This window comes from Lissotriton helveticus, chromosome 2_2 (assembly GCF_964261635.1).
Source record: "Lissotriton helveticus chromosome 2_2, aLisHel1.1, whole genome shotgun sequence".
In the NCBI taxonomy this organism is placed as follows: domain Eukaryota; kingdom Metazoa; phylum Chordata; class Amphibia; order Caudata; family Salamandridae; genus Lissotriton; species Lissotriton helveticus.
Genome location: NC_136060.1, coordinates 474,164,374 through 474,176,891, shown reverse-complemented (window position 1 = coordinate 474,176,891; position 12,518 = coordinate 474,164,374). Strand labels below are relative to the sequence as shown.

The 12,518-nt window shown below is 44.6% G+C and overlaps 1 protein-coding gene across 1 annotated transcript in view; it reads left to right on the top strand.

The window, feature by feature from the left end:
- LOC144821548 (GDNF family receptor alpha-4-like) overlaps nt 1–12,518 on the top strand; it is a 739,131-nt gene that overhangs the window by 615,172 nt on the left and 111,441 nt on the right. The window contains exon 4 of the mRNA XM_078678723.1: nt 787–1,132. Within this exon, the coding sequence (XP_078534849.1) occupies nt 787–1,132 (346 nt within the window). The remainder of the gene's footprint in view (nt 1–786; nt 1,133–12,518) is intronic.

Genomic DNA, 12,518 nt, shown 5'->3' with positions numbered 1-12,518 from the left:
CATATCACTGTGGCTGACATCTAGGCGTGAACTCTAGTCACTCCCATGGCTTGTGTTGTGGGACTATCAGCTTCGGAGTTAGCGCCAAGATACCTTTGACTACGTTTTAAGAGTCCGAGTGAACTCTTGAGATATGGCTATTAGTGATCTTTCCCTAGATGTGGCCACATAAGAATGGGGAAATATCCCGACCACATGACGAAGAGTGGGTGGGCCAGGGATCTGTCAGTGAAATGCTAGAGCCCTGACATCAATGGAAAATGTCTTATTGTTTATCCATGTTGTAACATTTCTTTATTGAGCAGAGTTATAAATAAAATGCTTCTTTTATGTAAAAAAATAAGAATTTGAATGGACATTGATTTATTGACACCCGTTGTGCTGTCTTGGAGTTATGAGGCGTGTTCACTGATCTGTATTCAAACCCAACTCCCCCCCCTCCCCCCTCCCCCCTCCCCCCTCCCCCCCAAGGGAGATTTTGACTGCTTGTTCACAGCTACCACTGAGGGTCAAGTGCAGAAGGGGTACTTGGCCCAGTTGCTCAGGATCCATAGTAGGCCAGGTCCTGGGACATCAGGGGTAAAAGGCCTCAACCACCACTGTTGGGCCCAGTAACCTGAATGGGATTCTGATGCGTTGATTTAAATGCATTTATTAATGAGGACAGCTAAAGAATGTTGAATAGAGTTCCTTATTGCACCTTTGTTTGTGGAAGAAAAGAGATTTCTCACTCTGGAAGTATTTACTTTATGCTGATAAACTTGTCTTGGTTGTGTGCTTCTGCAGGTTCTGAAAATGAAGTAACCCAAGTCAACCGCTGCCTTGATGCCGCCAAAGCTTGCAACATGGACGAGACATGCCAAAAACTACGGACGGACTACGTCTCAGTCTGCATTCGACGGCAAGCGCGGGCTGGCATGTGCAACCGCTCCAAGTGTCATAAGGCACTGCGAAAGTTCTTCGACCGCGTGCCTTTCCAGTACACCCATGAGCTACTCTTCTGCCCATGTGAGGACACCGCATGTGCTGAGCGGCGGAGACAGACCATTGTCCCGGCCTGCTCTTATGAGGCCATAGAGACACCCAACTGCCTAACCCCTCTGGATGCCTGTAGGGGGAACTACGTCTGCAGGTATGTTCGAATCCTGGGAACTGGTTCTCAAAGGTCCTCCCCACTCGTGATCGAGGTGGATGTGAGGGAGTCACCACCAGGGCCGGACTGGCCGTAGCGGGCACCGGGCAAGCCCCCGGTGCGCCGCACGGGTGGGTCCCGGTTTTGGGCCCCTGGGGCCATTTTAGTTAAAGGGCTGCATTTTTGCAAAATCGGCCCTGTAACAAAATCGTCAGAAAACCAGCCCTGGCAAAGAGCTCGGCCGCACCCGCAACCCCCAGGGGTGGAGGGCCGGCCGAGCACTTTGGCATGGCCGGTTTTGGTTCCCAGTCCGGCCCTGGTCACCACACTTGCTCCGGAATCCCCGCCCCGAGTGAGGAGTCTCCTTCGCGATTGCGGGGACTCTGCCACGAGTGCGGAGGCCCTTTGTGAATCAGGCCCAAAGTATCTTGCAATATAATTGTTTTTTGTTAGTGTTACTCTGCTCTTTCACTAGCCTATCTAGCCACACCTGTTAATTATGTAGGGTCCTTGGTGTAAAAAATGCTATCATTTAATAGCCCTAATATAATAGGCCATGACAAGTTATTCCCATTGTGATTCAGACAACACAACAAATCTCTTTATTATCCATTTTGATCATCATTGAACAATTTTCTGCTAGAGTGGACTATACGGTAGCTGTGATGCTCCCTGGTCCTACACTCCAGCTTCAAGGCACTTCATAAGTTATTTCAATAGCATGCAGCCAGTTTAATTTAATGGAATGGAAAATGATTTGCCTCAGGTGGCACAGTGTTATTGTCTTGCATGGTAATTGAACACAAACCTCATGAAGACAATGGCTTCCGGGTGGAATGTTCACCAAACACAACTTAAGTAACATTTTCTTTTAATATGCGATACACATTGGTGCTGCAGCTAGCCAGACTAATGGTGCACACACGTAAACCTATGGTACAAAGCACTTATTTACTTATTCATCTATTTATTTTCTTTAGTACTTTTAAATAGATCCATTTGTATTCTTACGAACAGTCCAGAGCTCTGTACAGATCACATTTAAAGTCTAGCCTTGTGAAGCAGCAGGAGCCTTCTTAACCGGTGGTCCGTGGACACCTGGGGGTTCGCAACACATATTTCCCGGGTCTGCGAAAGTTTATAAAATTAAATAATATCAGAAGTTTGATAAAGTAAGTATGCATAAAAAAAAAAGTTGAAAATTCAAAGTTTCAAAAAGTTCAGTAAACGTGAAGAAATTTGAAGTGAAAATTAAGTTGGCATCATTATCTTAATTCGTGGGGTCAAAGTAACTAGAGTAAACAGAATCGAGTATGGACTATGGGAGACCTCAACTGGAACAATATGTGTATGCGCCGACAAAGGCACAGCATGCAATCTCCAAGTCTCCCCATAAAAATTAAAAATTTCACATGTTTTTTGTTTTTGAATCAAACAAACTACTCCACAATTTGTTTATATATGATTATGAACCTATACTTGAATCCGTATTTTTTTGTATTGTTTGAAGGTTCAAATCACCTAATTAATTAGATGGGGTTCCTGGCTTCCAACAGTGATTCATTGGGGGAAATGTAAGATCCGCTGTTCCATATGATATTTCTCACTCGCTTCCCTCGGTTGTATGTCAATACAACGCGGTTGTTACACCGCACTACCATTACAACGCGGGCTTTACAACGCAAGTCATTACCACGACTTGCGCTGTAGGGTGCTGGACTTAGGAATAGTAAAATTTACTATTCCAACTCCAGCCTACGTACAGCAGGGAAGGTGTTGGAATAGTAAATCTACTATTCCTTAGCCTAGAGCGCCCTCCAGCGCAAGTCGTGGTAACGACTTGCGTTGTATTGCCCGTGTTGTAATGGTAGCGCGGTGTAACAACCGCAACGTAATGGATGTTCCCTCTTCCTTCAAGTATGTGATGTTGTGAATGGTTCAGTTTTTAGGAGATTCCAGCATTGTACTTACTTGGGGGCATAAAAGCGGCAGCGATAATTATCGCTGGCCGCCTATAGCGTGCAAAATCCTAACGCCAGGTTCTAACGCCAGTTCTATCGCCAACTCAATATTTACAACGCGCATCGCCGAGGCGATAGAAATCCCGGCAAAAGCGGCGTTAAGCATAAAATATCACAGGAATAACGGCGATATGACACACAATCAGAGGAAACCTCTGGATCTAGCATTATGATCCACCTGCCATTCAACATATTGCTAAGTCGTGTCATTATCAGGCGTAAGGAACTGGCGAAATACCCGGTTAGCGCTACTTTTAATGTCGTAACACATGTTAGCGATTTACTAGTTAATAGTGAGTAGCCATGTTAGCGATTATTCCGGCTGAGTTTCAGTCCGGAACGCCTATCTCGCATCTCATTAGCGATGCGAGGCGCTAAGCAAATGGGCACAAGGCGTGTCCATGCTGATAGGGCGTTAGAATTATCGCTGCTTTTCGTCCCAAAATGGACTACTTGTAGATATGCCCCTTGGTTTTTGGCCCCCAGGGTGTATTCTGAGTGTCCACATCTTTGCATTCCTAGGGCTCTGCAGCTGGAGAGTTGTTTTTCTCTTGAGGGTTTGCCAGGTGGCCCGTTGTGCTGCAGTTGACTGGACCCGAAGGCCATATTCTACATTTTGAATGTACTCTGGGCCCTTCTTCAAGTTTAAGTGAACCAAGCAGAGAACATGAACTTGATTATCTTCTGTACTCCAGCTACTGAAGGGTTTCCAGTGCTGGCTTTACATGTTCACAAGTTTAGGCAGTCTACCTGCTTACTTCTGCATGTGTTTTTGAACAATAATTTTTCTTTCAGATTCTACTGTTCCCCAATGAAGGAGACAGGAAATCGGATTTACTCTACTGATTTGCACATTTTCCCGGTGTCCCAGCCAGAGACCTCACCTGCTTGGAGCAGCTAAACTCTGCGGGTGGAAACACACTCAAACACGGGTGTCCCCTTTGAATATATATACTATAGGGGTAGGAGAGGAGAGCTCGGTTATTACCAAGGCTACTGGTACTCCCTCCACTACTGAGGAGTTAGCTCAGGGCTTCCTTATTAATGTTAGATCCCTGATCAAAAACAATGTTACTTTAAAAGATTTTGTTTTACAACGCAATCCGGACTGGGTGTTCATAACTGAAACGTGGACTAATAATTGCTACGGTCCTGATCTTGTAGAGGCTATCCCTTCGGGATATTGCCGTACAAGATTGGATAGAGTAGGAAGACGAGAGGGGGGTCTGGGCATTTTGTTCAGGGATACTTTTATCTGTCGCTCTGAACCACTCACCTCACCTCCTGACCAGTACCAGGCCCTATATTTCTCTATAAACACGCATCCCACTGAAAGTTTTTCTGGGGGGCTCGGTTATCGTTAACCGGGGCCTAGGGCATCCTTTACTCAGGATTTTTGTAATCTTCTAGAGCCCTCTCTAGAAAGAACCAACTTTACACTTCTTGGTGACTTTAATTTTCATTTAGAGAGTAGTGCAAGTCACGATACTCAAACCCTTTTGGAAAATATGAATTGCTGTGGCTTTTCACAACTGGTCACATCCACTTCTCATGCGGCGGGCCACACCCTAGATGGGATTTTTCCTAAGGATCACCGTATTAGGGTGGGAGAGCCCCTTCCGCTAGCTTAGTCAGACCATTTTGCCATTCCCTTTAGTTTAAGGGTCTCGGCTTCTGGGTACGCGCGACCTGAAAAAAGTGGCTGACAAACAGAATCTTAATTTGATTAGTAATGAGGCCGTCGCAAATGCTGTGACAAATTTTCAGATCCCAGGTCATTTAAGTGCTAATTTACTTGCAGAAGAGCTATCCAAAAAGCTATTAGCAGTTATGGACACCTTAGCTCCTATAAAAAATGTCATTCTTCAGCTAGAAAAATGCCATCTGCACCTTGGTTCTCTGACAGATTGCATAAGCTTAGACAGGTGTGTAGGAGGTAGGAAAGATTATGGCGCATTGACTTAACACTCTCAGGCAGAGAATCACATAAACAATGCTTGAAAGTATGTAAAGTTGCTATTTTAGAGGAAAAGGGAAGGTTCTTTGTTCACATTTCTGAGTCGATTAAATCCTCCAAAGAGTTTTTTAACACTGTTAATTTCCTCATCTCTCCCTCAATTATTGACCCTGTGGAGTCTTCACAGTAGCTCTGCGACAGGTTCTCAGCTTTCTTTGCACAAAGATCTCTGTCATATATGCCCAGCTGGAAGCTTTAAACTTAAACAAGGACCTAGATGCCCAGCCTGTAATACATCCTATAGAAAGCTCCAGCAATAACGCGACTCCTACTTTACTCTCCTTTCCGAGTTTGTCTCCAGAGATTACAGACCATTTACTAGAGGGAATTAAGTCCGGATCTCCAATGGACCCCTGCCCCCTGAAGGTCCTAAAAAGTGGAAAAGGTGCTATTCTACCGCATCTTACTCTTGTCCTAAACTTAGCCATCTCGGAGGGGCAATATCCCCTGGCCTGGAAGGCGGCAGTAGTTAGGCCACTTTAAAAAAAGCCCTCTTTGGATCCTATCGAACTGATAAATTATCGTCACATCTCCCTCTTACCGGTTCCAGCAAAGATTTTAGAATCTTATTTGAACTCCCATCTGAGCACCTACTTGAGGAAGCATTAAATTCTTGACGGTTCTCAACATGAGTTCAGAAGCAGTCACAGCACTGAAACTGAGCTGACTGCTGTGTTTGATAACATCCGTGTACAGGTGAATGCAGGTCATACCACCTTATTAATTTTACTCAATCTCACCGCAGCTTTTGATACCCTATCCCCACTGAGACTTGTGGAACGGCTCAGGGAGATAGGGGTTGGGAGCTCGGCTCTAGGGCTTCTCGCCTCTTTCCTTAGTGAGTGGACCCCAACAGTGAAATTGGGCAATTTCTATTCGGATCCAACGCCCCTTTTATGCGGTGTGCCTCAGGGCTCTTCCTTGAGCCCCACGTTGTTTAATATCTATGTTGCCCCACTGGCAAAGGTGGTAAAATCTTTTGATCTGGATGTGTTGTCATATGCGGATGACATGCAGATCATGGTGTCCATCACTCACAACATCAGTGATGTGGCTTGCAACTTTAAAAACTGCATGCAAGCAGTCTCGTCTTGGATGGTGCAAAACTATCTGAAACTGAATGGCGAGAAGACGGAGGTTCTTATATTTGGGTACAAGGTGGACATTTGGTCCGGGGAGTGGTGACCTGACTCTCTGGGCACCTGCCCAAGCCCTGTATCCCATGGAAAACATTTTGGAGCCCCTGTGGACAATTATGTGTCCCTGAATCTGCAGATTAGCAGGACGGTGGCTACCTGTTTTGGGCTAATAAGGCTTATAAGGAAGATCTCTCAGTTTCTCTTGCTGATTATTGTAATGCCCTTTATTTGGGCATTAACAAGGGACAGCTGGCGCAAAATGCTGCTGCCACGCTGGTGATTGACTTGCCTAAACACCATTCAGTCTCTGCTTCTCTTCTTTCTCTGCATCTGCACCCGATTGACCACAGGATCATGTTCAAAACCCTCTGCCTCACTCATAATGCTTACTATGGTCCGGGTCCTGACGGTATTAAAGCCCTATTTCACCATTATGTTCCCACTAGGAATCTCAGGTCAGCAATCTAGCCTCTTCTTACTGTCCCTAGGTTTAAAAGGATGAGATGGCCCAGTAGTGGTGGTGGGTGGCAACCTCCTCAGAAAAATGTTGGGCCCTAGAAGGTATTTCTTTACAAAATAACCACTGAGTGTACTCCTGTGATACTACTTCCCCTACTCCTACTTGTGAATCAGCCTCTTAGAGTTTGTTTCACCACATATATTGTGATAAGTCTGTGCATCCTATTATTCATCAACTTATATGCATTGACTTCAGAGTTTTAGTGTGTTCACATAAATCCCCTAAGGTATGCAGGGAAGTCTATGCAGATCCTAGATTTATATGTGAATTCCTACTGACCCGTACTGCAATATGAGGACGCACAAATCACTGGAGTGAATATGGTTGACCTGCACATTAGCACATGCATTTTATTCATTTTTTTATACATCTGAAAAGTATATTATATTTTGTTTATGTTACGACTTGATAACCGTTTAACGAGGGCTTCTTAAAAGAGAAAGACACATTTGCCTGACATTATCTACCTTATAAAAGATGTCATCAATTGACCTGCAACGATTACGGTGAAGACAGATAATGCACATGTGTTGTTATGAAGAAAAAAGCTGAAGCGTTTACACCATGAAACCCGTTGTCACGCAAAAAAGAAAGTCACTGTTTTGGCATGATGAAGCGACCTTAAAGTTATGAAATACGTGTGGGCCAGTTTTTGTTAACAATAAAGAAATAAGATTTGAGCGTTAAAAAAAAAAAAGGATGAGATGGGGCGGGAGATCCTTTTCAATTGCTGCAGCCAAACTCTGGAACTCTCTCCCTGAGGCATTTCGGGACAACGATCACACACTCTTTTTCGAAAGGTGTTAAAGACCTGGTTGTTCCCCTAGATGTCTGTCCGAGTGTGCCCTTTCTGCCTGCATGGTGCTCTGCTGTTAGCGTCGTGACGCCCTTGGGCTAAGTTAGCGCTTTATAAATCTTATATTCAGTCATGTTCATGTTCATAAACCTCTATTTGATTTTTACAATCATAAAAGCCATGTGCAAAAAACGGCAAATACATCTAAATCCCACTTTAAAAACATGTATCAGTATAAAATTTATGCACAGCCCCTTGAGTAAAATACAAGCAATTAAACCATTAAAAGAACAGGTTAAAAAAATATAACATTAAGATATGTGCACATACCACATCGTAAAAAGTTATTATTTCTGATATCAACGACGCTGTGCAATTAAGCGAGCCCTCAAGCTCCATGCCCAAACTAGAAATCTCACCATAGCTAATGCAATGGGTAGTGAGGTATCAGTACGCAGAATGCGTTCAGCCTCCACCGCCACCCTTGTGCCTAGGAGTCTACAGATTGTTGTCAACCAGTCCCGACGCGGGGCAGCGTAGGCATCGCAAATAAAGAGAATATGTACCGTAGACTCAATAATAGCACTGCACCCCGGACACCTAATTAGCGGTTGAGATGACCATTTCATCGTAAAAGATCTTACTGGGAGTGTCCCCACCTTGTACTGAAAGTACAACTTACGATCCTTGGGTTTGGTAATTGCATCCCAGTATGATTCCAACCTCGGGGCGACTTTATGATCCATAAACCGGCTGGCAAGAGAAGTAGACATTTGTTGCCTTGTGTTTTGTTCGCGGAACAAATCCCAATAATTGGCCTTCAGCATGGCTTTTGATGGGAAGATGGAATTTATAGGATCAGTCCACAATGCAATCAACCCTAGCTCTCCTAAAAGGTTTCAGACTGCCCCTAGCCATTTGATGTGATGCAATGTGTCAGCCTTAATAATATCTAAGAAACCCTGTGCATAGCCAGCAAGTTCAGGAGTAGACCATAGTCTCCTCCAATACAGGAGAGTGCGTAACTTAGCTACAGCTGCAATAGATTTCTTACCCAGGTCCAATAACAGCGGCACATAGGGGTACTCTGGGGAAGTCCAGTGATATTTCTTAAGAACCTATTTTCAGAGATAGTAAGCGCTACAAGGTTCTCACAGCCCCAAACTTCCAAACCATATAATGCTGAACTAACAGCTTTCAAATTTTACATTTCAAGGGCTGGGGTAATAGGCTTGAAATGGGAGCGATTATACTCCTGACAGAGAGCCCCCGAAATCTGTCTAAGTTTAAGTGAGGCTAAGTCAATTTGCCGATCCCACTTCATGCTACCTTGGAAGTTTACTCCTAGATAAGTGAACTCGTTAACTACTTCTAGAAGTCCATCCTTCATATTAAAACCCCTCATATTTGCCTTCAGTGCGTTGAACCCCATTAACTTAGACACGTTGACCTCCAAGCCCCTCTCGCAACAAAAATCCTCAAAGATTTTTAGTGCCTTTTTTAGTCCACTAAGGGTCTTGGAGAGAATCAACGTGTCGTCGGCAAACATCAGGATGGGTACTTTTTCTCCAGCTAATGTATGGGCATCAGTTGGTGTTCTACTCATGCAATCCACAATTCCGTTAATGTAAAACGTGAATAGCGTAGGGGCCATCACACATCGCTGTCTAACGCAACGTTCCACCGGGAATGATTCAGTGACTTCAACCCCCCCCTGGTCCCCCATCTAATTTGGGCCTTGTTATCTTCATGAAGCCTACGAATCAAAGTTAAAAGGTCCAGCGACAGCCCAAGCTGTTTCAGGACAAGCCACAATTTCCAAAGGGGGACTACATCAAATGCCGCCCTGAGATCTACAAAGGCAGCATAAAGGCTACCTTTGCCTAAAGTTACTAGCTTCCAGTAAATGAAAATAAATCGAAAAACCTGGTCGATGGTGCTTGTGGCTGCTCTGAATCCAGCTTGTAATGGAGATAAAACCCCGAACTCCTCAAACCACCCCACCCCTATTTAGCACCATCCTACCAATTGTTTTCTGGGAGCAGTCGATTAGGCTAATTGGCCTATATTTTCCCGGGCAGATATGTCCCCTTTTTTATAGACCAGGATGATTTCTGCATTTTTCCATGATGTAGGAATTGAGGCCCCTTGTGCAATTTCATTGGAAAGCAAAAAAATACATCTGCTCCAATTAGGTTTGTCATGTAACAAAGTATCACCCGGGATACCATCGGGCCCAGAAGCTTTCCCCGGTAAAATCGAATCCAATGCTGCCTCAACTTCCCTCATGGTAAAGGTTTGACCCAAATACATCAAATTTGTAAATTTGACTTCCCCCACTAAAGGGGTCGAAGCACATTGAGGCTTGAAGTGATTGACCCAGGCTGTTACTGAAACATGATTCTGGGGACGCTCAGCTTGGCCCCCAATGGGCCATTTATAGATATTCCAAAACAGCTTAGGGTCTTTTGAAACGCATGCATCCCTCAAATCCTGCCATCTTTTGACTTCCCAGGCTTTCTTGGCCTTTAGTTGAGTAGCCTTATAGAGTGTTCGCATTTCCCGAACCTTAGATGGAACGCCTCCCTTAATAGCTTTTCCTAGGGCCTCACGTGCCCGTCCGGCATTCATCATTATACCATCGACCCTCTATCTGGGCAGGCGGTTTGGGCTTCGTTCCCTCCTTTTCAAAGTATGTGCGTAAAAGATTTAAAAAAAGCGGTATGGGCACTCAATATTCTATCATGGACTCCTATCTGTAATATACAACGCTCAAGCTCTCTAGTAGCGAGTTCCAGAATTTGCGCTATATTATCTAGCCGAGTTGGGGATTCTTTTACCTGTATCCACTTAAGTCTCCTTAAGTCATTGGTGGGGACAACCTCCCCAATGTGATTACTATCCGTTAAATGTTCGTCTGACGTAAGGCAAGTCAAGAACATGGAACAACAAAGTGGTTGTGGTCACTTTCCAACCTATCAGTGATCTTCTTGTCCTCCACCAAAGACCAGAGACTCAAACTTACCAAGACGTAATCAATTCTACGCGCAAAGTACCCGTTATTGAACGTTGATGCTCCTACCCTGTCTGATTTAGTGTGCCCATTCAGAGCCCTAAGGCCTTGTTCCATACAGATGCTGTTTAGCTGGATGGCCACATCGGTCCACTTCCTAATAGGCAACAACTCGAGCGATGGAACACACCAATTCCTGCCTTCTACCTCAATCCAAATAGCATCCTCTACGGTAAGGGGTTCAAATGTTGTATTAAAATCACCCATAATTATTACCTTAGAGGAGTCAGGTAATGTATCCAGAAGCTCTTGCAGAGCCGCTAAAACTCTTGATCTCTTTCCCCTTGTACCTCTGACATAGATGTTAAATAACACAATAGATAGATGAGCATTGGTGGTTAGTTTAATCGCTTGGATGTTCTTATTCTGGGTTGAAAGAACCTGGATGTTCACTTTAAGCTCTTGCTGAACCCAGATTGTCAACCCCCCAAGGCCGACCCTTCCCTTCCCTTTCAGCTGCTATGGAAAAATTCAGGTACCCTTCACAAAACAAGGGTGTTTCTGCCCAGGTCTCTTGAAAGGCGCAAATGTCATATGGCTTTATAAAGGTATTCCATTCAAGCAAGCATACCTTTGAACTGAGACCAGCAATGTTCCAGCTCAGGAAGCTACATACTTTGGGTAGATTTACAGAACTTTCAGGGTGGCTAAAAACTAGAGTCTGGGGCATGGGTTGATTGGACTTTGGAGTAATTACTAAACCGGGTCCCCCATTATCATCTGTTTGCAGAGCCACATTAAGAGTGTTGGGAGATAATAGCCTCTCCACGGGTCCTTGGCTGGAGGACACGGTGGGATAGTTTATGAAGCCCGCCGATATGCTCATCAGGTTTAGTCAGTCATTGGACTCAAGGCTTGAGGAGCCCTGCAGTCTTTGAAATCCCTGTCGGGCCTCAGTGTCATAGCCAATAGGGGAATGCCTAAATTGTATTCTAGATTCTTCTGGGCCGCTAGTACGGAAATCCAGCGTGAAGAGGTTCTCAACAAGCTCAAAACTTTTCAAAGTAAGTTCGATACTATCAAAAGGATGATCCCGGAGCGAAATCCTTCGTGCAGCCAAGATGTCCTCCCTTATCAGTGATCAACATCCCCTCACATATCTAATCCAGTGGATGGCTTTGTTTGTCAGCGGATCAGCATTCTCATTGGCACTATAATGTGATAATTTTGGAACATTAACCATGTAAATTCTAGGTGACTTATGTGTGTTCAATTTATACCCTCTAGATTGCCCCAAGCCCTGACCTGCAAGATTTTGTCCCTTTTGCACACAAGTGTTAACCCTGTGGGAAGGGTTAGTACTATTGTCTCGACCGCATAAAGGGCCAGAAGTGATAGAGGCTTCCTTTGGGGCAGCATACCTTGCTGTTTGAATGATTAAACCATTAGGGCCTTGATTGTCTGCATTATTTGGGCCATTACATCTTGGCGTACCTAAGTTTACATCAACATGGGGGGATGAACTTGGCCGAGATCCCACACGGTCCGTAGATATGGGTCCCGTGGGATCTACCGGCTTCTTAGAGATCTGGTTGGATGGCCACCCTTGTTGATCCGCCCTTGACGATAAAGATCTCACCAATATAAGTATCTCCACAAGAGAACCCTTCATTGCCTGTACTTCATCCTTCAATACAGAGACTTTCTGTGTTAGTTTTTCTAGGGATTGCTCTCGCAAACCAGTGATAGAATTACACTCACAGGCGAGACTGGCAGTCTGCGTTTGGGCTTGGACTCTCATTTCCATTTGCCCAGCTCAATAGGTGTGCTTCCCCCAGTGCTTCAAAACTGTTAGTACAGATGACAATGGGATTGATATG